Source organism: Lissotriton vulgaris, chromosome 12, assembly GCF_964263255.1.
Source record: "Lissotriton vulgaris chromosome 12, aLisVul1.2, whole genome shotgun sequence".
Classification (NCBI taxonomy): Eukaryota; Metazoa; Chordata; class Amphibia; order Caudata; family Salamandridae; genus Lissotriton; species Lissotriton vulgaris.
In genome coordinates this window covers 736,166,926-736,193,662 of record NC_141700.1, presented here as the reverse complement: position 1 = coordinate 736,193,662, position 26,737 = coordinate 736,166,926, and the positions used below count along the sequence as shown (strand labels likewise).

The window sequence follows — 26,737 nt, the reverse complement described above, 5'->3', positions numbered from 1 at the left end:
AAATACCAACGCTGCCAGTGAAAACTAGCTCAGTAAAGTAAGGGGGTAAAGGCAAAATGTTTGGGGGAATAGGGAATCAAGTCTAACACCTGTCGACTCTTCTGCAGTGAAGATGTAAGAGAAATGTGAAATAATCAAGGATATATTCCACAGAATTTGCATCATTTCTAGTTGTGTAGTAGTCCAATTTTAGAGGTGTGTTCTGGTGCCCTAGCGACACAATATTTGAGGCGGTCTAGGTCAATTTCGGATGAATATTCTAGCAGAGAAGGAATATTCCAGTGGAGTAGAGCCTATTTTTGATTGGAGGAGGTAAACTCTCGTAAGGATCTTGTGAAATAGCAGGGGGCTTGTGTCCTATCGGAGGATGATGCAGTCATTCAGTGGTAGTGGTTGTATTTATTTTGTATGGTAAGGTTAACTAGTGAAGATATAGTTAAGTTAATACAAGATCTGTTGTGTTGCCAACATTCTATTTCATTGCCTCAACTAGGTACAACTGTGTGATCTCTGGGCGGTATATTTTTTATCCTTCTGTTCCTTTCACTGTATACAGATACTCAGGTGCATCTGGGACAAATCCCATAATTTGAACGAGAATATAAACAAATTAAAGTATTTCCAGGTCAGATAAGCTTTTTTATTCAAATTGGAGGCAGGGTCCCACAGTTAGCAAGTGAAAGGTGTTCTGGTCTGGCTACTAAAGTCTATTTAGGTGCCCATAGATAACTGCATGTCAATCTTATATGCAAGGCGCGGTTTCAGAATACAGCAAACTCTCCATGTAAAACAATTCTTTAATTGATAAAGGATTTATTGTGGATCATTCACCCGATGCTGTACGGTTTACAGAGAGATTGTGTAAAACCATTCTCTCTCTGTGCAATGGAGAAAACATCCACTCACAACTACAATATTCAGAGAGACAGTAGATACACCTGAACTCAATTAGCATTCCAACAAGTTTAATTTTATTAAACTGAATTGATTGTCTCCTTGGTCAAAACCTTCAGGCAGTATAATTGATAGGACAAAGATTAAATAGTTCTGTTTGGGTATTTTTCAGCAGAGGCTGTACCTCTGTATCAGAGGTTTGATCTTATGTAGACTCTATTGTCGAGCTATAATAGCCGTAATTTATTCATGGGCTTCATCGAAAAATGACTGAATAAATATATTTTTCAGTAGAGGATGTACCTCCTTAACAGAGCTTTGATCTTATGTAGACTCTATTGTCGAGCTATAATAGCCGTTTTTATTCATGGGCTTCATCGAAAAATGGCTGAATAAATATTGATGAATACAATAAATATAAAAAATGATTTGTAATTAATTTTGACATAAATGTTTGTTTTAGTTTTCTGTATTCTTTACTATATGGAGATCTCCTATTCTTCTCAAGTTTAAAATGAAAAAGCACACCTTAAGTAAAACAATGATATTCGTATTATGTGTTCCACATTATTTGAAGTGGTTTACAGAATTGATTAAAAATAATTTAATCGCATTTTAATGAGAATGAATGTTACAATTTTTAAAAATTCAAAAAAGTTATTGAATTAAATAATACATTTTATTTTGTAGATCATTTTTTTAAAATCATATTCAATTTTTTTATATTTAAAAAGAAAATTAATTTAGCATTATTTTGTGTGAGATTTAATTTAAGTCCATTATTTTCTATGCAAGCATGTTGCAGTACCAGTGGTTGACAATATGTGATGCCGGACCTAGTCCAGCTCTGAGCTGTAGTACATATATTATAGTTTTGAGACTTTTTGCTGTAGGGCTGTGCTAACTTCAGAAGTGCAGTTTCTGAACACCAATTGCCTTACTTTTTTGTGGGTGGGTGGGTGTATATCCCTCCCTAATTCCCTCCTTAGCTTTACCTAAACCCCTGCTTACCACTTGCTTTAGTCCCTCCCACAGTTACTATTAAGAAGCAAACTTACAAGTGTAAGGATCTCCTAAATGAAAAGATAGGAGAGGAGGAGGTGGACATTTACATTTGTAGGTTAATAAATTGTGCTACAATTTTGAGCTACAAAATGCAGTTTGTGTATCATGCCAGTTGTGTTTTCATATAGTGTAATATATTTTCACGTTTTGCTTATGTGGTTGAATTGAGACCCTTGAAAGATTGAACAGTCTGGTTCTGGGTTAACACTACAGTGCACATGGCGTGGGAGATACCCAGAGTTCCTAAATCATCATTGGAAGAACATTCTGGTTGAATTGACTTAACCTGACAAGACTGAGGTGATCAGAAAATGTCCATGCTTGGGGGTGATAGAGAGCAGAAAGACCCAGAGGTTTGCAAAACACAAACCGAAGATTTATTTCTACTTTTGTAACTCATGAGCAGGTCTTCAGCGGAAAGGTTAGCTAGGCGCTGACGTACATGTCAGCTTTTTGTGGGTTCTACGCTGATGCGCAATATGAAGGTACTTTTGCAATAACTTGATTATGGCCGTAGATTGAGAGTTTGTTTAAAGAAAGTGCATATGCTCCATGTTCAAGGATTCATTACATATTCAGAATGCTGAAATATTATGTGTGTTATAAGAGGTGGATGCTGTGTGCGACCAGCTACTATACTCTTACCACAGGTTGTCTCCAGGACATGCATCCACTAGTACATTTTTCTGGAGCAGCTACTGTTTAAGCATTGCTAGAGAGAATTTAGTAAAGATTTGTTTCAATTAACCATGAGATTTCCTTCATTCATAAAATCACTGTTCTTCAGTAAAGAACCCTGTGTCTTTGTCCACCAGTAGATCTCTTGAACTCACACAATTGAGCCATTACATATTAACTCAATCAATTAAGTTTACTACAAAATTATTTAACAGAATTAGTCTTTGTTCAGTGGATTTTGGTGTAAGCTGTATGGAACAGTGCTCAAGGGTTGAAAAAAGTATTTGCACTCACGGCTAGAGACAGCCTGCAGAAGGGATGGAGACAACTGATCCTGGTGGTACAGCTAGAGAACACTAGGATGGCAGAAGGCTTTTCTTCGCTCTTGTGAAAATTAACTTTTGCCTCTTTGAGGACTCCTCGTACACTGACCTTTTGCGGTAATATGGCCCTGGAGGCACCTTCTCCCTTACCACACCCCGTGGAGGCGATGGACTTGGGGATAGATAAGACACTTTTGGAAGTACACACAGTGGTAAGACTTCTTAGGATAAAAAATGACCTGGCTTTATGTGTTGGGTACAGTAGGGCAGAAAATAAATACATTGATCAGATCCTGTTTTTGATGTGGCTTCGTCCTCTATGGCCAACCTCTTCATCCCAAAGAATGAAATGTTTTGCTGAGCAAAGACAGCACCGTAACCGATCCCTTTTCCAAAATATTTACCGTGATGGATGGCCCAGAAACCAACAACAAAGTGTTCATTGTTATGCTTAAGCATGAACACATTGATATACCTTTGGTGATCTTTTAAGCCTATCAGGAAAGTCTCCTAGGATTTTCACCAATTGTTAGAGTGGTTATGGGCTAAAATTAGTCAAGACAGGGACATCAATATTGTTTTCTGGCAAAAGAACAATGACACCATACTTAAAGGTAACGGGGAAAGATAGCATGGACAGTGTCCAAATAAACTAATTAATTGATAATTTTACAGGCTTCAAAAGCAAGAGGTGCAGCAAAGTCCCTAAAGATCAGACTGGCTGCCTCCAAGGACAGCACATGGGTTTGAACATTCATTAAGAGCATGCAAATCAGCCTTAAAGCACTGAAACTTTCTCTTCCACTGATGCCATTTAACAGTTTATTTATTTATTTATTTATTTCGATTTATATAGCGCTATATAACCCCGGGGTCTCTAAGCGCTTGTCCAGTAAACACCACAGGAACAGTTCTCAGATGTAACAGCTCTCTCTTGATTCCCTGGAACTTGCTGCAGAGGTACCCACAAATTAAGGAAGTTCTCTAATTAACTGTGTGTACTGTTTGTTGTACTACCGGAAATGGGAAGTTGGCTGTCTGATTTGTTAAATGAGTCCCTTCTGTGGTGTGATGCACCCTCCAATGAGATGCTGCTACTCTGTCACTTGACAGTGTCATCAATCATGGCCGCTGGCTAAAGGCACTGGGGTACAATGCTATGGGAATCTGAAAGTGACTTTAAAAATGAGTGTGTTGCTTTAACTTAAACTCATTAAAATAATGTTAACTACGTGTTAAACAGGTATTTTGCAGGTGCTCAGTGTGAGGTATGGATCACTCATATGGTGGCTCTTCTGAAATGCTGGAACCGTCCTCTGATGTAGCCTTTTAATGGTGGTTCGGTAGACTGATTAGCTCACTAGGAGACTGTGCTTAAACCCATGGGCACAGGTTTGGACTCCAGTTCTGCTCTCAGCATTTCATCTTTTCAAGTTGTATAAATAAATGCCATTGAGGCTTCCAGCATTAATCCCCCATTATCTGCCAGAAGACCATTTATGGACAACCATTACAGTAATGACAGTAGATATCCAACTTGATGCAATTTTTCACAGTGGTAATGTCTGATACCCCTCAATGAGATCCTCAAAGTCCAGTGCAATGAATGAAGACTAGGCATTGGCCTCAGGGCAGCGCCTGGAAGGCTGTACTGGGCTCTGCACGCTGGGTAGAGTGGAGGTTGCACTGGGAGTCGGAGAATAGAAATGCATCTCTCTACGTTGAAATGGGTGTTGAGAGCTGCATGTACACATTCCATTGCTCTGGTCTGGATATCATAAGATTTCATCATTTTTTCAGGGTCAGAGGCAATTTTATTCAGGTTGTAACACTTCATTAGATCCTAAAATACATAATATATTTGTGTCGTTTAAGAAAAGCATTTTTCTAAAGAGCGAATATCTTTTTATTTAAATTTAAATGGCAGCACATTTAGTTAGAACCCGGCTTAAAGGTTTTACATGACAGTTGCATAATGATTTCCATGGTTTTCAGGAAAATGCTGGCAAGAAGAGGAGAGCAAAGTTGCTGAATGTCTGGCTAGGCAAACGTTGTGGGTTATCCTTTTATGCTAACTTTGGCATAGAATTACTTTGGCATAGAATGACTGACCTAGGCAGGCGGTGGTTGCACCATTGGAGTAACATGCCACCGCCCTGATTAAACATTACTTAATACCTAAATGATCTGAATTATTAACTGTTGTGGAATTCTATAAGTCTTACTTTTACATTGATTGAATAGTTCTTCATGTCATCTCCCCATGTGATGTAGACAGATTCAAAGATTATATGACTTTACCTCGTGGGAAAGCATTGGGTCAAATGCCATATAAAGCCACTTTCTGCTATATCTTGGAGAGACAAAGACATTTTTTGAAGCCCTCACATTTCGATGACAGGATATTTATATTTTGCCTTTATGTGTAAATTGTATCCACAGAAAGTGGCAAACGAACATGTGCACCAGTGTTAAATTTGTAAATTAGTAAGTGCCAGGGCCCAAGATATTTCTCATTAGCCCATTGTAGTTTCCATCATCTATGGTCCATGCAAGGGCTTCCAAATACCACTACCAGTGACACCTAATTACCATTACAATCCTACAATTGTGAACATTGGTACTATTTTAGATGAACCAAAGCTGTAAGACTGGCCTGAGCACCATTATATTACTACTTTTGCAATAGTACATTGAATTATTAAATACTTTGCTCATGTGCTTTTTTAAAAACAGACTGACAGCACCACCATATGCTGGACTGTGATAAATATGTGCTGGTGTTATGAAATAAGTGCTGGTGCTCAACTCCTGCAAACACTAGCACAAATTAAGCACTGACGTACACTACAGATCCTGACTCACAACTCAGGATTTGAAGGTTTGTGTTATATTTAGCCTGTCTCTTTTCTGCCCATGGGATTTCACTGTGACTCACATGATGTCACCACTAGAATGTTTGGTGACATCATAGAGTGTTGGGGGCTTTGCCTGGCCTCAACTGGCAGTTGGCACCAGGCAGGCTGAGTGACATGGAGGTCACTCCTGGTGGGTCTTTTATATTATCATCTTAATTACTTCACCTGAAACCCAACCTAAATAAAGTAACCTAAAATATACCTGAATTGAGGACTTCGATTTACAAAATGTTTGGCGACGAGGATGGGATGCTTTGTGAAGGTTTTGTTTACACCAACTTAATTTCAACTGCGCAATGGGAAGTGCGCGACTAATTCATAACCGTCATTCTCATTTTTAAAAGTGCGCAAGAAACGCGTGAAGCCTACCTTCGCTTCTCAGCTCTTTATGACGTTGAGGAGTCTTGTTGTGCCGCACTTACACGTTTAGAGCAGCGGCGTGCCCTGAGCCACCCAGCGTGACGCAGTATGCGTGCAGCCATTTTGCGCTGATGTTAGGATCATCACCATGGAAATGAGTTACATCGCTGGAGAGTTATGTACATAGACAAAAGCAGTGGGACATCTGGAGTGTTGATAAAACGTATGCAGCTACATCGCAGGGGAGTGTGGTGTACTTTGCCAGCAACTCTTGACATGCAGGTCGATTTCGTGAAGCTGTGGCAAATAATGCAGCTTGTTTGTTTTCGTGTGATGGATGTTACATGGGGATTAAGCGCTGAAGAGGATTTCACCTTGTTTCCTGGTGTTCTGCAACAGCTACTAACATGCTATGAACAGTTATTCCTTCTTCTGAGGAGAACTCGGGTGAGAGACCGCTCACCGGAGCACGGGACTTTCTCTTACATTATTTTGCTGGTCATTTTAATATATGTCTCGTTGTTTGTGTGGGTTCAGTGAGCGGTGAGGGGTGAGTCAGTGGTGATTAGTGCCTTGTTGCAGTTCATTTTGGGGTGGTGTCTGTTTTGTTTAGTTTACTTGAGGGTGAAGAGTTCCCTGTGGTAGTAAGTTTTTGGGTGGTGAATGCCCTGTGTAAATTTATTTAGGTGTGGAGTGGTGAGTGAGTGGTGTGTGACGTACTATTGTGCAGTTATAGAATGGTGTGCAAATGCCGAGACACCTTAGGGTATTTGTCGCGCTATACAAATTACGTAAACATAAACATAAACATAGGGTGGTGTGTTTTTGGGGTGTGGAGAGCCCCGTGCAGTTTGCCATAGATGGTGATGTTGACATTTTGGCTTCACAAGGTGTTACTTTGGTTAGGAGTTGGAAGTTATATGCTTCAAAGTTGGGTGTGGGATTATGTATATGTCCTAGTAAAGGTTCACGGGGTGATGAATGCCCTGTTATGGAGCAAAGTAGACTCCATTTTGTAGTCATTGGGGTGGTGGGTACCCCATTACATGTTTGGTGGCAGAGCAGTGTGTACTCTAGTTTTTGGTGAGGTGCACCTTGTTGCATCTTCGGTTGTCGGACTATATGTGTCACGGTTATGGAGTTATGGTTCACAGGGGGTTGCCCTGTTGCGGAGTAAAGAGTACTCCAATTTTTAGCTCACGGGGTGATTAGTGCCCTAGTACGGAGCAAAGTGTACTCCAAATTTAGTTGTAGAGGTGGTGAGTACCCTATTACTTATTTGGTGGTGGAGCAATATGTACTCCAAGGTGTGGTTCACGGGGTGAGATGTATCCCGTTACGGAGAAAAGTGGACTCCATTTTGTCACAAAAACAATTTGTGTTTGATTGTGTTTCCCAAGGAAAGGGGATGGGACTAGTTGTGTTTGGGATTTCTTAGCAATTACCTTTGTGACTTGTTAATAATTACCTGAGAGTGTGAGGTTGTGTGAATGTTATCTTAATGCTCTATCTTTAGAATGTTTTGTGTACTTTGATGTCGATGTATACACTGAAGTTAATGTTTTAATATTTAATTTCACCTTTTCTGATTTCATTAAAGAAAGGAGATGTATTAGATTTAGCCTGTCTCTTTTCTGCCCATGGGATTTAACTGTGACTCACATGATGTCACTACTAGAATGTTTGGTGACATCATGGAGTGTTGGGGGCTTTGCCTGGCCTCAACTGGCAGTTGGCACCAGGCAGGCTGAGTGACAAGGAGGTCACTCCTGGTGGGTCTTTTATATTATAATCTTAATTACTTTACCTGAAACCCAACCTGAATAAAGTAACCTAAAATATACCTGGCTTGAGGACTTCTATTTACAACAGTTTGTATGTGTAGAAATGCAATTTATAACCATAGAAAACCTAAAAGGTGTCATGGTATGTCCTGAGGAAAGTGTTAGTAGAGTGAGACATGCAGAGGCTGCCGAGCAGAACAGCCATTAGTGGTGGAGAAAGTACATTGATTACCCCAATTATTTTATTGCGCGTAGAGGGTGATGGAAATTTAGGGAAAAAAGGGGAATATACAACTGTGACATTTAATTCCATCTCTGCCTATCTGGCAGACAGGTGACTATATGATGTTAATCGCAGAGTTTACACAGCAATACCTTTACACGAAGGCATTACAACGCAAGTCGTTGCAACAACTTGTGTTGGAGGGCGCTGGACTTAGGAATAGTATGGTTTACTATTCTAACTCAAGTCTACGTACAGTAGGGAAGGTGTTGGGATAGTAAATCATACTATTCCTTAGGTTAGAGTGCCATCTACTGCAAGTCATCGTAATGACTTCCGTTGTAATACTCGCGTTGTAAAGTTATTGTGGTTTAAACACTGCGATGTAACCGATGTTTCCCCAGAAGGGTATATGTTAAAATACATATAGAAAGTATAGCTTTTCTTGGCATTCATCAAGTTCTTGCAACTTAACCAAAAGCTACAAACGTCCGTATGTCATAAGGATATACCTAAACGCACATGGATTTCCATTTTTCTTCGATCTATCTTTAAAGGTGTATGCCTGAGTATCAATCTTCATTACTCTGATTCTTCTTTACTAATCCCAGTACTCACTACACGGGTATTATGGCAGCATCATCACCATTGTTTTCCCATTCCAAGTCCATGTTCACTTTTCATAGTACAGGAAGACCTACTCCTCTAAAGCACCTTCTGCTCTAACCCACTTCCTGTTTAATACAAGCCCTTTACAGAAGGCTGATAAGGAAGAAAAGAGGGAGGGTTGTATGCACTCGAAGGAGTAAGGAAGAATGAGAGTAATGGAGATTACTAGCAAGCAATCCAAGCATTACCTCCTCTTCACATTTGATGTCCCATTCCTTACTACATGAGGCCTGCCAAAGCAAAATACCCTCATCAGCAAATACAAACTCAGAATTTTAATGTTCAGGAAAGGAGGCAATTTGAATCATTCACACCCCTTTCTAGAACTATTTTTTTTTTTTAGAGTTTTATATAGCGTGAACTAGACCCGAAGATATCAGGTTGCTTTACATGAGCACCAGTTATGTTACACAAGGACACAATCATTTTTGTTACACACAAGGAGATTAAGTGAATTCCCCAGAATCAGAATCACAGGCTGTTGAGCCTCGTTGTCAAGATTCAAACCCAGTTCCCCACCTCCAAGATCGTCTGCTCTAGCCATAAGTCTGCATCAGCTGACATTAACACTTCAAGAAACAACAACTCAGCATTACAGCTCCATTGACATGGACCCCATAATATCCGACAAACCAAAAAATAATTCAACTACTGTGCTAGATGTTTTCTATTATGAGTAATGAATGTGGGGGGTGTAGCCCAAGTGGCTGCTTTACACACATCAACCTTTGGGACCCTGGCCCATTCCACCCAAAAAGTAGCCATCCCCCTGGGAGAATGGGCTAGAATTGAATTTGGAACCTCCATTCCACTACCTTATAAGTTAAAGATATTTTGGATTGAAAGTCCTGGGAATTAAGATAAGATGTGCCATGAAGGAAAACCCTCAGGGATGAAAGAGCAATAACCATTAAAAAAATATTGTAACTAAAGATTCAATGGTGGGAAATTCATCCCAAGAGTTTCTAAAATATTTTATAGCTGTCCACTGAAATTTGAAAGTAGACAACAATAATTCTACATCCAAACCATTGTGCAAGAATGGTAATGTGTCCGATGCTGAGGCCAAGAGTGGAGTAATAGATCTAGTAGTACACCAGGAATTAAAGGAAGCCAAATAGTGGTTGAAGGCCTTGTTTGTTAATGATCTCCTAGAAGACTCCAAGAATTTGAAGACAGAAACAGATGGAGATCTCTACTCATGAACTTCTCTCTCTCAACCTCCATACCAGGAGTCTTAGTATGATTAGGGTTCCACAAGAAGAGGATGATACCTCGAGAAAGAGATAGACAATGGAAGGCCCACTCCTGCTCCGCCACGAGGTGATGAAGCAAGGGAACCATGTTCTCCTGGTCCAATATCGGAAGACAATCACCATTTCTGCCCATGCCCTCTGTAATCCCACTAGGAGATTGGGGATCAGATGGATTGGGGAAACAAATGTAGCAGCCCATCTGGTCATAGACTGGTCAGAGTGCCAGTACAATAATCTACAGGCCTGGAGAACCTGACCTTATGGGCCAGGCGGCGCAGGGCATGCCTGAAATCTCCGGGTTCACCTGCTTTGGCAGACAGAGACATGTGACACTCTATTAGGCGTAGAAAAGCAGATTTATTAGCTGCTGCTAAGCACAGTGGTCATGTAAGTACACCAGCGGGTAGGTTATCAGGAGACTGCCACTTCAATCCGTGGCTCACAGTCTCTTATAGTACATATGTTTACAAGGCCAACTCCCAAAACATACAAAACTGACAAATAGGAATAGTTTGAAAACAAGCTATCAAATGTCTAAAATACACCCTCCTCTCAGACCCTGTGTGTTCTCCTCCCCACAAGTTAATCAACACTAGCATCCGTAATTCAATTTGCAGGTGGTAGAACATGTTGAATGCTTCAAAGGATAGTCTATGTAACAGGAGAACACACGAAGAGAATAGCAAAGGTCAGTAAAACAAGATAAAGTCACAGCGAATGGTGGGACCCAAACAGTGGAGTAAGACATGGATTAATCAGTCCAGACATGGTTTTACTAAACTCAGGAGACCCTGACATCGGTTTCGTAAACATAGGCAGAAGTTACTTTTTAACGGGAAGGACACGTAGCAGCTGCAAAAGCAAAAACATTGCGTTCACCATGTCCTCCGTGCTGCCTGAGTAAGGCAACACAAAATGGCGGTTAAATACAAGAATGGCAGCTAGATACGAAGCGAAGTTGAAAACCATGTAACCTCAGGCCCCACCCAGCCTCTCCATTTTTGTTTGTAAACAGATTTGTATTGCCATTTATTATAGGATAGACTATCACATCATGTATCCATACAATAAAACCATAGTCTATACACCTCCCACAGTTTACTACACACACTCTATCCCATGTTTATAATTTTGCTGTTAGTATTTACAACAACATACTCACAGAGTTTTCATAAAGGTAGTACTAAATATTTTCTTTCCCAGATACATCCTCCTTGCTAGGATCTTTAAGACAATCTAGTAATAGATCCAACGCTCAAGCTCTATCGGTTGATCCTCTTTCTTTTCTCACTTCTGTATGCATTGCAACGCTTTAGTCCATAGACCACCCAACAAATCAACTCATCTTACATTTTTCAACTCTAGGAGCCCTAGTTTGCCTTTCAGTGCATAGTTATCTCTTGTCTATCAAGAACCAGTGCCAAATCAATTAACCCTGTCTAGTTTTTGTACTTGGCAGATTTTGAAAATCCCCCCAGAATACAAATCTAAAGAGCACAATCTATCATTCTCTGTGTCACCTCATTCATACAAAACACAACATCCCTTCAAAAATCCAACAATAGGGGACATGACCACACCATATGAAGCATGTCTGCTCCTTTTTTAACCACATTGGGGGAATTATATATTTGCCACAAGAAAAATCCATGATATTTTTCCCGGAGTCTGATATACCCTATATATATATAATAAAAGTGAATCAATTTAAATCTAACATTCCTAGATACAGTATTTGAACACCCAAGTATTTTTGCCCAGTCTGCTTCAGATATGGAATGTGCAAAATCTTCCTCTCTCTCCCACTCCCTGACAAGCATTATGTTGTTTTGGCTCTTCTACAACCATACCCCAATGAAGACACACCTGGCTACTAGAATCTGATGTCACAGCTTGGGATCTCAAAAGAGGCTGCAAAATCCTCAAATTAAAAAAACTTCCAATCTCTATAAAGATCTCCTCTTTTAAATACCACATGATTTGACCGTTCTACTTGGCCTCAGTCTGCCACCTGGATTCATTTGTTTGAAAGATTTCAACAGGATTTCTTGGGCATAGGGCACTCGGTTATGAGTTTGCAGAGGACCACAACATCAACAATGTCACACTACTCGCAACGCGATAGGGGCTTCCTGAAGAGACCTCCCTTGATTCAAAAGGATTCTGTACAGAAAATATAAATCAGGTAGTAACTCCATTCCAACCTCCTACGGGAACCTGCAAGCATGGATCCACTGGGAAAACAATTGCAATTGGGCTGCTAAATAATAAGCTTCAAAGTTGGGAGCCGCTAAGTCTCCCATAGTAATTGGGCATTGTAATTTAGCTAGCCATTCTTCACTTACCTTTGCCCCATATTAGACTAATCAATAATGAATCAAGTTGTCATAAGACCCTACAGGGCACACCAAAGGTAAAGCTGGGAAAAAGTAAAGCAATCATGGGGTGCCCACATTTTAATTACTGCAATGCCTCCTGCCACCAACAAAGGCAGAGTCTTCCAAAACTCAACAAATGCATGTAGACTTCTAATAGCCACACCAATGTTACCCTTCAACAAGTCAGAGAGATCATGGTATAACCTCACTCCCAGTTACCTTAGGCATGTTCCCTCCCACGTAAGCCCTCTAAGATCCTCTGGTTGAGGGCTTACGTGGTTTGTAATAAAACAGATAAGATTTATTTTAATAAATGCATAAACCAGATGCTTGTCCAAAACGTTCAAGGTGGTTTATCACATGTGGTAAATCAGCTTTTGCATCCCTCAGAAACAAAAACATATCATCCGCATTTAGCTCTGAGTAATACACAACACCTTACACACCTAGTCTCCTGTAGACTCCTCCAACCCCTGCACTGTTTAGTGAATGGCTCAGCCACTAGAGCAAATAATAATGGGGAAAAGGGGCAGCTTTGTGCACCCCCTTCCCATCAATTATGTGTCAGACATATGCCTTCCTGTCCGGATGTGGGAAATAGGTATCGAATACAGAAGTTTAACCCATTGGACAAATGACCTCCATCCCATTTTACTTAGCACCATACAGAGAAAATCCCATTTTAAGATTTCAAAGGCCTTTTCTGTATCTAATGCCACCATCACTGCTTTCTCTTTCCCTTCAATTTCTGCTTCCTTAAGCACCAGTACTCTCCAGATGTTATGCGCTGTATTACGTCCAGGAATAACCCCAGATTGATCTGTATGTATGCATTTGGGCATAGGCGGTAATAAGCACGTTGCAAGAATCTTACCCAGGATTTTGTAATCCAAATTGAGTATGGACAGAGGTTGATATTCCCGTACATCCTCAGGAGACCTTCCCGGCTTTAACAATGGGATTCGTAATGCCTCAGATGTTGTGGGCTGGAGAGTAGAGGGAGACCAATTTTGGCACTAATTCCTAAACATATTTGAATTTCATAGCTCTCTGGTTCTGAGCAAATGTGTCTCCCTTCACTCCGGCCTGAACTTATATGTGGACTATGTCCCTAAAATATAGTAGTCTAAGCATCACTGGCTTTGGAGATGGTCCCAGTAGTGGGGTCTGCCCCGGAACTCGATGGGCCCTTTCCAGAGCATAGTACATTGAAAGTCCTTCTGGCACTGCTACATCTTTCAACCAAGACTCCATAAATGTTTTCATATTTACATTGGTACCCTCTATTTGTTCTGGTAATCCTATTATACAAATATTATTCCTACGTGCCCTATTTTCAACATCCTCTGCCCTTGATTAAAGAGTTTTATCTCTTTTCTCTATTTTCGCATATTGTTTATTTCATGGGTCATTTCACCCCTTGCTCTCTTTGTGGACACAACTCTCTCAACCAGACTATGGTGATAATCTCTTATCCCCCTTGCTCTACCACCAAAGCATTGATTTTCAGTTCTGATTACCCTGTGAGGTAGAAATAGCAGAATCATGTCCTATGTGGCACTAGGCCCATCCTGCAGTTTAACACTGGTTCCCCCCTCTTTCGTTAGGACAGGCTGCCTTTTTTATTGGTCCTTCGTCACTGGCATCTTTTTTCTTTGTGTTTTTTCCCGATTGTGTAATCTCCTAATTTTACCCCTTATGTGAAGTGTTGGTGCAACAAGTTCATTTTTTGTTTCAGTGTTCGCATCACTTTTAATAACACACCTGCTTGAACCTATTATAGTACCAGAAAGCACATTGCAACATGAGCTGCCCTTCTCAAGGCAAGAGCAGTCACACACAAAATGGCAGTATTATAGTGTGCGAGCCACTGAACATGGTTAGCAGCAAGCAGACGCTCAGTCAGTAGAGCTGCACTATCAATGGCATCAATTTTGCAATGCGGCTAAAGCTGACCATCCTTCATTCTGCAGCAAGCACCGTCACATACCGAATCACAACTTTATAGTTTCTAGCATACAAGTGTGCATGTGACTGAGTGCTTCTCAAGTATTGTAATTGAGATGCATACAGTATTTGCAGGATTTACGAGATCCTCATAATTGCTGCACCGACAAAGCCAGTATGATCTGCATTTTCCAAGATAAGCGTAGTCACACACTAAATGGCTGCATTATAATGTACGTGTCAATGAACACGCTTAGCAGACAATCTGTCAGAGAAGCCACACTATCAATGGCATCACCTTTGAAAGATAGAGCTGACCATATTCAATCCTGAGCAGCCTGCATATAGAACTTTTATATTTTATAAGCCATTAAGGAAGTTACAGGATCTTCATATTTGCCACTCCATCATACTAAAACCAGCACTCCCGCCACCTTTATCACAATGTTTCACAGGGACTCAATGCCAGGATCTTCGCATTTGCCAATCACTTCATGCTAAACCAGCACTGCTTCCATTTTAAAAACAATGGGGCTTATTTGCAAGCTCCTTGCGCCGCCGGTGCAACACTTTCAATATGGGAAAAAGTGACCACCCGGCGGCGCCGATATTTGTAAGTAAGCCCAAATATTTCTTTCAGTATGCAACTGCCCTTGCTTCAGGGTCCTTGTATTTCCTGCTAATTGCTCATAAAGTGAGGCTTTTTTAAATACAATTACTCTCACTTCAGGATGCTTGCAAAAGAGATACAGTTGCAAGATGTTTCAATCAAAGAACAGATCTCTTCATGTTGTGGTTAAATTGGCCCGACCAATTGTAGAAACAATGGGGTCCTTTAGGATGGCGGGCGGATTGCCCCCACCAGGCCCGCCCGCCATCCTTGCTCTAAAGCCCCCCGCCATATTAGTATGGCGGGGGGCACCGCGGCGGATGGAAAGACCGTCTGCCGCTTTTCCGCCCGGTCGCCTTGCGGTATAATATGGTGGCGGTTTCTATCAGACACTGCCAGCCATATTATGATGGGCAAAATCGAATGCCTTTCCGTGGCAAAGGCATGCATAGAATCCCTGCGGGGGCCTGTTGGTACCCCAGTGACACCGGGGGTGGGGGGTGCACATGGGGGGTATCTATGGTACCCCCCAGCAGTTCCATGCACAGCAAGGCAGGCAACACGCGGTGCCTGCCATGCTGTGCATGGAAGTGCACAGCATGCTTTCCTGCCATTGTGGCGAGTGGTGCTGAGTGCAGCACCCGCCACAATGGTAGGAATGCAGAATGCGCCCGCCACTGTGGCGGGCGCATCCTAATGCTGCCAACGGGACCCCCGCTCTTATGGCGGGCGGTCCCTAGAACCGCATGAATGGCGGGCCAATGTGTCACTGTGCCCACGGCCCCTCGGCCATGCAGCAGAAACAACACATGCAGCACCATGGCATTTCACAAGCTTACAGTTGCAGGAGTTAAGGAATATTCGTCCTCACTTTCTCACAATCCCTCCTCCATCATTTCGTAGTTCCAGAGACAGCAACAGATACACATAAGGCGCGTTCAGGTTAAAGTTTTTTTTATATAGTCTTTGTGCCAAGAGGTGCTGTACTTTTCAATCTTCTCCACATGGTACTCACAGACCACTAAATGTTGCTTCAATGATTGCGTTCAGGCCGGGCTTCTCCGCCATCTTAAGATTTTGTTGGCAGCTACACTGGGCTTAATAAACATACATGGGCCACTCTCAGAAGGCTCAATCGTCCACACACTGACAGGTGACAAAACATTCACGTCAGATCACGGTGCTGCTCGTGAGTGGGCAATAAAGGTGCAGAGTAGAGGTAGATGGTGGAGTTAGGGTGGGAGCTACACAGGCCCCAACCTACTCCATCAGTGCTAAGCCACACCCCCGCCCAGCCTCCCTCACCCAAGACTCCAGAGAGGAAGAATGGTAGGGCAGATTCTTTTTTATTAAATGCCTTCTTGATGCTGTGGGCCAAAGCATATCTCTCACACCAGAAAGTGAACTAACACACCTCCAAACCTGGGGAAATAAAGAGCTAAAGCAACACTCTTTTCTCAAAAAGAAAATGGGCCGAGACACTAATTGCGAGCTGGATCATGGCTTTTGTATAATTAAAAAGACGGTCTGCTGCACCATGTTCTCTCCCCCTACCCGATTTGCCACTCAGAGTGCTCAAACATGGGGGCAATTGTACAACCCGGCATCTCCCAAGCAGGCTTGTTAGCCACGGGGATTCCACAGAAAGGCAGGCCGCTGCACTGCTAATATACCAACTAAGGATAGAAAAACCAAGGGCCCGATTATGGAAGTGCTCTGGAGGCATGACGGTCTTTAGCGCCCACTTTGTGTGCCCCAGAGGCATTTCGGAATCACAGAAAGCGCTGCAGATGCTTGTGCGGCCTTTCTGTAATACAGATAGTGCTGGTACACATACAGCACCAGTGCTATAGCCAGAGGGTGTTCCATTATTTGCACAGGGGCATGGCCCCATGTAAATGAGGGAATCCCTTTGCCTCCACCATATCATAGATATGGGCCCATAAACAAAGATGCTGTTAGAAGGTGCTCTGACAAAGCGCCATCTAAAAGGTGGCACACTGTCAGTGCGCTCCCTGATAACAGCTCCCTGGAGGGGAGTAAGGGGGTTCGATGGACCCCCCCAGACATGCCCTTTCAGGAGGGTGCAGTCACCCACTTAATCCGCCTGCAGCAGAATCTCTAATCCCCCTTAGAGTGCAGGCGGGTTGCTGCCTGCACCTTGAAACACGGCGTGGCTGCTTCAAAGCCGCTCTGTATTTCACTTGAATGCGCTGCCCCCTGAGCAGTGCATTCAATGTAATAGGGCACACTGTCACTGTTTCCATCTGGCTCACCAATTTTAAGGTGCTCCATGGTCCGCCCTATACAAAATACGGCCCCAGGTGGAGAAAAAAAATTGGAAAAATATACAGCAAATATAAAAAAATGAGCTCAGCACCCCATGTCAAACATAGATATAACCAGAGGTGGAAATTTGCCAGTAAGATTGGAGGGGTGAGCTTCAGACTTTCAAATATTCATTCTTGCATATAATGTTAAAATACTTTATATGACAAGCAGGGCACTTGAGAGGAGCTAAAGGGCAGTGGAAAGGGAGAAAAATGTGGATTGATAGGGGTACGAAGTGACAGAAAACACAATATTTTGTAAAATAACCAACATTTTTCAAGTCTTTCAAAGCAGAAGGAGAGGGTGTGTGTGCTTTTTTGTCTGTGTCAATGTAAATTTTCCTGGTTAAATCTGACAGACACCTCACCGTACCCAATGGAAAGCACCTGTACTCAACAAATACATTTATAGAAGGGTGACCACACCAAACACCCCCCGAAGCTATTACCCCTGCACATAACAACTGTATCCTACCTTAATGGAAAATGAATGTAACTTCCTTCAATATGTAGGAAATGGCAATAATGAAAATTGTCCTATCCTTCCTGAAAGCATTGACACGATTCAGCACAAAAAGCAAATAGAAAATGAGTTAGAACAGGAGATGTTTTTAAGGGAGTGTTCCTCTCATTGGTATAGAAAGTGAAAAAGATTTTTGGAATGGGTGAATATTTGGAGGTAATCCTGGCAAAAATTACTCCTTACATTAGTTTTTGCATTCTTGTGCTAAATAGCTGTTAAGTGAGATGCAGCAAAGTTGTGATGTTACCAAATCACTTCCTGTGTAAAACAGGTGGCTGGCTATGAACAATTGCTAGCAACCTTTTAGGCCAATGTTTTACCAATCAGCCTTTGGCCGAGGGCCCCATAATATTGATGCCAATTACTTTGTTGGTCCAAAAATCTCTGTACATTCATGTTACACAACCCAAGATGGCTTAGTAGGCAACTTCCATGTTATCTTGCAATAACAAGGGTCTACATCAAACATCCTTGCTAGTCACATAGTCCTAATATTTAAACAAATGACATTAATGCATTTAGGAGAACATCTTACCTGCCATGGCTGAAAGGTTTTTAGATTTGCACATGTCCTGTTTAGAAAGGGTCCATTGCCTGGCACACAGGAGACCATATCTCGCAGGGCGTGTGCCAGAGTATAGGCTGCCATATAAACACTAAAATTGATTCTTAGATCTGGGTCATGAAGATATGGGTTATTGATCTCTTCCAGGTCCTCTTCACCAGAACACATAACACCTGTACTTTGTTCTGCAGTCTCATTTTTGTCTGAGCTGGGCCATTGGCATCTGAAAGCTATCTCCCAGAGAGGTTTAGCAAACATATCAGTAGGAGAACGAGATGGGTGAATCTGAAGGAGGAACTCTCTGAAACCGGCCATCTCACCTTTGTGCAAGGCCAACCCCAAAGTGCCACTCAATAGGAAAGAAAAGGGTTCAGTGACTAAAAAAGATGAAAATGACCAACTGGCCATGGCAATCCATACTTTACCATATTTTTTTTCTTCTGCAAGCCCCTGCAATATTGGGACTATGTAAGGCTCAGAGCCAAAGACGATGACAACTGTAGCTGTAGACATCTTCACCAACTCAACAATTACTTTGGTCCTTGTAATGGAGGAAACAACTGGGATGACTTCATGGAAAGCAATGCAGATTCCATATTTTAAAAGCTCCTTTTTCGTAAATTGAGAACCCATTTTCCCAAAATCATTATCTGTGGAAAGCAGACCTACCCAAGTCCAACCAAAGTTCATCACAAGCTGAGCGATCACCACCGCCTCCGCTTCACCAGAAGAGATAGTACGGAGAAATGATGGAAATTCATACTTGTTCTTGAGAAGAGGACTGGAAGCAAAATAGCTGACCTGAAACGATATAATGTATTTGTTTGAATTTTTATTAGTTGTGAAAAGAAAATTAATAAAAAAGGGAGACAACTTCTCGAACAACCTGATTAACATAATTGTTAATTTGTAGAGAAGAAACTAGACCTCTGCAGAATTTAGAAAAAAGATGTACATTGCAGGCATGGAAAATAAAAAAGGTTGTTCATTACTTGACAATTAAACTAATGAGATAGATTCTCATCTCATTTGTGGTGAAAGGTGAGCATTTCTTCTTACCAATATTTCGCCAGTAGAGTAAAATAAGGCATGTAGTTAAACACCAATTTCGACTTTTAATGAGATCCAATAGAGACATCTTTTTTTATTGTGCATACCGTTGAAGCCCTGCCTACAAAAGTGTCCAGTGTTTGGACATTCATTTAAAAAAAAAAGCCATGGTTCCTTACGAAAGACCTTGAGTTGAGTATTTACGGCAATTCAGTTATTCTCTCCCAGACCCTGAGTTGAAAGAACACTTTCTACAGATTTATCACTAACATGATATAGTGGGCAAAGAATCAAATGAGATATCCACTCACATGGTTCCTAAAGAGAGATGCCCTTAGTTGAATAATTGAGAAAACAGATGCCAAGGATGTAAACTGCATAGTTCCTCCTTTCCTCTTCCACTGAGTGGCTAATCACTTAAGGAATGTGCAACTTTAGAGTAACTTTCATATGGGGGAGCTTGAGAGCATCTAGGGATTAAATAAGCGAGAGATAACTAAGAGCCTGATTTAGATCTTGACGATCTTTCCATCATCCCGCCAAGGCGGCGGTCCCAAGTTTTCTGAAAAGTCCGCCATATTTGTCCGCCATATTTAGATGCATGCAGGCTGACTCGCTGTCTGCGTTGACAGTGATTCCGGCTGCGTTTGCGCCTCACCACTGCCTATGAAACAGACAACTGTGCTGGCCTACAGAGGTCATGTAAATGTCGAGCCTCTTCACTGACAGCAGCCTCCCAACCATCCAAACCTTGTGCCCCACCTTCTGCCCCTTCCCCACTAAATTCCCTGTTCCCAGACCTGTACCAAGCATACTCACACCTTTACATGTACCCACTCAAACTGACTCAAGCAGCTCACCCTCACAGAAACACAAATACCACAAAAACACAGGGGCACAACCACACATACAGGCACCGCAGCCACCACCACACCCACATGCACCACCCTCACAACCAGCACATCCACAGACACAGCAGCTACCAGTACACCCACATGCACAACCAGCACTTCCACCGACACCACAGCCACCACCACACCCACATGCACCTCAATGACACACAGCATATCCACAGGCACTGCATCCGCCACCACCTTAACATGATGAAGCCCAACCACTGTCATGTAGTTTCTATAGAACATATATAGGACTGCTCATTTATACATAATACACTGTAGGATTTGTGTTAGACTGATTCTAGACACCCCCTCCGGGTATGTTGGTCTTTGTACCTGCTAGCTCTCAGTGCCACTAGAAACTCCTCTTACCAAGGAGAGAATAGTTCTTGGCAACTATCGTACATGACAACCCTGATCCCTCAGGACCATGGAAAAAGTGTACTACTTTTTGTTCAGTCACTCATGCTCACTTAGTCTCAGAGAGTTACACAGAATAAACAGTAGGGACATTTTTCAATAAGTATTTATTGAACAGTCTTTATTCTAGTGTAAAATAGGTGTGCTGAATACATATGGGCGAATTTTGCAGATCTCCTTCCCGCGAATTTGCGGATTTTTTTTAAATGTTCGCACGGGTTTCTGCAAGTTCGCGAGGGTTTTGTACAATTTTGCAAATTGCGAAATTGTACAAAACGCGTGCGAACTTGCAGAAACCCGTGCAAACACAATGTGCCCAGTAGGGTATGTGCCTCTTGTGTGAATAAAAGGTCAGAGAAAGATCAGTTCAGCAGATGAAGAGAAAGAAGCTCGGGTATTGCGCTCGTGAAAGTCAAGGATGCAAAGCCTATCCAGCATCACAGCTGATTTTCCACGGTAGATTTGGGAAGAAGGCACACCTGTCCAGCCTCGACGACGCTCACGATTGTTTTTGGGCTAATGAATGAGTCACTGAATTTGAGCATCAACTAGTTCGAGCGACCATGTGTGTGTTACTATGCAATTGCCCCGAAGGGCGCAGGGGTCCCTTGAGTGAGCTGCAGACCTGACCAGTGCCCAGCCATGCAACTATTTTACAATGGCGCCAGCAAGCTGCCAGCGCCGTTGTAAAATAGTTACAAAGTTAGCTTGCACAGGAAGCACTGAGATAAAATAAAGCAGCACCTGCTTCGTTTTATCTAGTGGTTGCTGTGCAAGCTAACTTTGTAACTATTTTACAATGGCGCTGGCAGCTTGCTGGCGCCATTGTAAAATAGTTGCATGAGTGGGGGTTCAACTTTTGAACCCGTTACGTTCGCGAATTTTTTTTTGCGGATTTTGCGGGAAATCCGCAAAATTCGCGGATTGCGGATTTCCCAAAAATCCGCAAAATCCGCGAGCGTAACGGATTTCCCGCTCACACCTAGTGCTGAAACAATCAATAGACAGTAACAGATAAAAATGATTAGAAGCACTAAGAAAGTAAAAGGATGGTAGATCTATTCCGTTTTGCTATAACCATCCATACAGGCAAGTATATAAAATACATGACAATAAATATGCATACTCATAAGATGCTACCCTAAGTAGATGTACCTAAGTGTATCTAGCATGTATGTGGGTATTAAGTCAAGAAACCCTCTAGCATAAAGTCAACCCCATTACCTGAAGTGAGAGACTGTGGGACCCGGTCTTGGTCTCGAGTTGGACACTCCACAAGGGATGTTAGAACACTGCGAGCTGGAGTATCTGCATGCAGGAACCTCAGCGACTCGCGTCATTGTGTGTCAGCAGGGACATTTTGATCTCCTCTGCTTGACTCAGCAAGATGAGATGTTTATATACCTAAAGGTCTCCCCAGGGGTTTTACCTTGCTATGCCACCTGTCGGACTTAGGATGACGTTGGGAATGAACTTTATACATAGATATTATTCAGGAGTTGGTAGTCCTGCTGAGTTTCCAAGAATCCTCATGCATAACGTATGAGACTTTTACCAGGGAAAATCCTGTGTTCTGTGTGCAGGGTCGTATCTTGGTAAAAGGTCAGTCCAACAGAACTGTTATGTATGTAATGTAGGGAAGAATATAGGGTGAAGGGTTACGATGTTACCTGAGCCTATATTGGGGAAGCTATATGGAATATAACACCACACCCAGCCACTCCACAGACACCACATCCACCACCACACCCACATGTACCAGACCTAGCACCTTGTCAGGCACAGTATCCACCACACGCATGCACCATCCCACCACCAGCACCTCCACAGCACAACCATCCACACACACCTTAGAATCTACACCCAAAAGGCTCAAACACCCACTCTAAAGCAAACAACAGATGCCTAGTAAGCAAGGCACACCCAAACATACACAACATACACCAGACCCACAAGGACCTGTACCTTCAACAGTCACATGCACATCAGACACTGCCACGCCCTCTACCCCCAAACCCAACTCCCACCCGAGTACCCTAACCATTTTTTCATTGAATATATCCTTTTTACCCTTGGCCTAACTCCTTTCAGACCCCAACCCATGCCTAGCAAAGGCCAATGTAGCCCTTCCAGACCCCAACCCACCCCTTCCACATCCCAACCTACCCCTGCCAAATGCAAAATCACCCCTCCCAAAACTATTCCCCCTCAAACCCAAGGACACCCCTCCCAAACCCAAGGGCGCCCCTCCCGAACCCACCCCATCCTTCCATGTAGGATATTTGAGGTGCCTGTTCTGCCCACTAGATGCCACTTACTGAAGATGTCGCCATTGGCAGTGTATTAGGGGCAAGCTTTGGGCAACTGAACAACAGTGCAGATATTTGGCTTACTTATTATTTTGAGAGCCTTATCTCATTTTGTGTAATAAAACCATTTTATTTGTTTCACCAGGTTAGTCCTGGCATTATTTTCCTTAGCAATTGTTTGATTCCTAGCAATGAATGTTTCTGGGTAAACTGTGAAGTACTTAATTTCCTTTACCATGATGGCAGGTAAATAAAACTGATTTTTTTAATGTCTACTTTGTTAGGTGCATACAGTGCTTTATATACAATGTGATAGTCATTTGAATTTAGGTGCAGCCTTCATCATATCAATGGGACTTGCACCAAACATTGTATTTATGTGTTACTAAAGGTGTGTTTGTTTCACCTTGATTACTGATCAGTATGAAAACCTTTGTGACAACTGAAATTAGATCCAGTACACTACTTGCACTAGACATGGGGACATTTTGCATGGATAAATAGGTTGAATACTTCTAACTTGTGACTGACATTGATTTTACTGTTAATTTCTACGGTAATGGTTACACCTTGTCTAGTGCAATTTCGGCATCATGCTTAATTGCACTAATTACTATGATGTGTGTTGATCATGGTTTCAAGGTGTGAAAATGTCTTCAAACACACTTGTCTGGTGACTTTTTGATTTTATATGGATATCCTTTTTTGTGTAAGTGTCAATTTGTTTTAGGGCAGTTTACACCAAATGTATACATGCAATGTGATGATACAGGTGTGTTTCTTTACATTTCTTTAAGGTCAACATTACAGACATATGCATTGCATATTGATATGCTATTGCTTGTAAGAGAGATGTATACATACACAAGTCTTGTGCAAATGTTAACAGACAAGTCAACAGGTAACAGTTAATAGTGGAGCTTACTGTTGATTGCATCTACAACAGTGTTGGTTTTGTTTGTCTTCAAACAACAGCAGCAGCAGCACTTGTATGATCAGATCAATTGCAAAACAGGAAGTGTGAAAATGAGAAAAGGTGAATTTCTGCCTTATTTCCCTTCCATTCTGCCAGTTCAGGTGTGGAGGACTTACCACCACAGTCACGTTGGTGGGAAGGCACATCGTATTGGCCCAGTGGGGAAACTGGTGGCCCTCCCTCTGACTTCTGCTTACGCCTATCCCACCATCTTCCCTCTGACTTCTGCTTTAGCCTATCCCACCATCTACGCTGTTGAGATTTCCTGGTGGAGACGGTGGGACTGCAGCAGTTTTTTAGTGTATGGGCCCACTAACATCTAAATCTGGCAGCCAGACCACTAAGTCTGCCGCTAGGAAGACTGCCGTAAAAGCAACAGCGGGACTGGGTCCGCTAAGATCTAAATCAGGCCCTAGAGTTGAATGGACACAGATTAACAGATGCTTTATATTTACACTGTTGATTTTTTTGCATAAGGATTTTTCTAAAGAAAATGGAAACAATACTCAGTGTCTTCATTGCAGCACAGGCCATAACTCAAAGAAAATGTTACCTTCAGTAACAAAATTTCTTTTGGATGAATAATCTTCCTGCAGATTCCTCCCTTTATGAATACTACTTTCAGGCTAGAGACTGAATAAACTTACTCCAGTGACCTAAGTATATTTATTTGGTAGCAGTGTTCTTGGCCACCAAGTATGAAGGACATACCTCGTCAGGATGACAAAAAGACTCTAACTGGCACTGCTCAGTCTCTACATTTACCAGCAGAGCATTTGGGGATAATTGTAGTGGACATAATCATCCTACTATGTGAACTGATCCACTGTCTAAGGGAGAAGAAAAAGCAGCCAAAAGCTGAGTGCAAATATTGTGGCATAGCAGATCCTCCTCACCTAGATTGGAGTGCCCAGAATCACCTATGCTGTATCCTCCCACACATCTGCTGGACAGAATCAGATTCAGAAGAAGAAAAACTGCACGCCCTAATATCAAATGAACTTAAAGGTATCCTCTAGGTAACAGTTCAGACAGTAGTGCATGACACAAAACCGAGAACAATTTATGTTATGAGCCATGGCGAAGACATTTTGTAATGAGAACGTCAATTTATAGAGCATTGCCTCTGTCATTTCAGGGTGTACCTCCAACTCTTGGTCTTCAACTGAGAGGTCACGGACAGCATCTGCCCTCATGTTGATGGACCCTGGTAAGCAACCTGCTATTGGGAAGATGGGAGTCACTGTAACCACTTCCTCCGGTTATTCGTATTCCCACACAGGGTACATGAACCTACACCGCCCTTTTCAGGGTCCACATGCAACTCAAGCACGTGCATGTGAAGGTGCTTCCCTGACATGATCCAAAAGTCCCACAGCATCATAATGCCCAGATGAGTGCCGAGCCCAGTGAGGAAGCATCCATGACCAAAGTAACGTGAGCCAGCAGTGGGCAGAATTTATGACCCTTTAAAATTACACATAGGTACAGTCACCAGTGCAGAGCCTTATGCACTTGCTGGAAAATCTACAGCATAGCTAATATACATACTTGGCGTTCCAGCCATTTCCAGCTCTGAGACCAATCAGCCATCATCTGGAGTGAGACAGCAAATGGATTCACTAGGTCTATAGGCCTATCAGCTGCCCTTTAGACATCTATGCACATGTCTTATGAGAACCGTTGAAACTCAAAATACTTAACCCGCCAGAACACATGAAGAAGCCATTCCCTGCCCTTGGAAGTGGTGGCTTGGATGTGACAAAATAGATGCTGAGTTGTGTCTTTGATTTGATGGACATCTGTCATGCTTTGGTGATATGCGTGCATGCATTTCACTGCCTTTTCATGGGATGTCCAGGATATGCAAATAGACATGCCCTGTGACAGAGAACTGCTATTCTGTTAAAAGTCCAGGTAAACCTTGGAATCCTTCCAGAATAGCAGGGCTACAGCTCACACTTTTGGAGTGGTATCCCTATGAAAATCAGTGTCACCAACATTATTTAGGAGTTTCAAGGTTATTCCGTGGCTTTGCAACCCAGACAACATTAACAGCCTCATCACGTCCAGATGCCAAAACAAATGTATTGTTCCTTTTGATGCTGGGGTATAGCTAGGCGGTATCATCAGTAGTAGCAGATTCAGACCTAGCTTCTGTGCCTCAAACCTCTTCTGACTCCCCCCTCATAACGGTAAAAAAGGGGGTGGTGATGGACAGAGCATATGAATCAATCAAACACTCACACCCAGTCAAAAGATCTGGGTTTAATCCATCACCGTTCTTTAGCCCACTCTGCCACCCCAGTTCAGACATGGCTATATGCAAAACAGTCTGACCCTGTGCCTCATGGGAACAGTCCAGCCGAACTGCCAAGCCATGTGTTCCCTGGACCGGAAACAAGCTTCCGAGGACCAGTTTCTGGCATTCCAGCCATCTTCAGCCCGGCTTTCTTGAATCCAGTGGCAAAGTGAGCAAGGGACTCACGTCTGAGCATACCCTGCCACACTTATGGCGGGCCAAAAGCGTTAGAAAAGGGGTGGTGATGGACACAGCATCTGA

The 26,737-nt window shown here is 42.4% G+C and overlaps 1 protein-coding gene across 1 annotated transcript in view; it reads right to left on the bottom strand.

Moving 5' to 3' along the window:
* LOC147678446 (extracellular calcium-sensing receptor-like) overlaps nt 1-26,737 on the bottom strand; it is a 78,842-nt gene that overhangs the window by 35,737 nt on the left and 16,368 nt on the right. Inside the window, exon 3 of the mRNA XM_086945632.1 lies at nt 18,494-19,324. Coding sequence (XP_086801758.1) covers nt 18,494-19,324 — 831 coding nt within the window. The remainder of the gene's footprint in view (nt 1-18,493; nt 19,325-26,737) is intronic.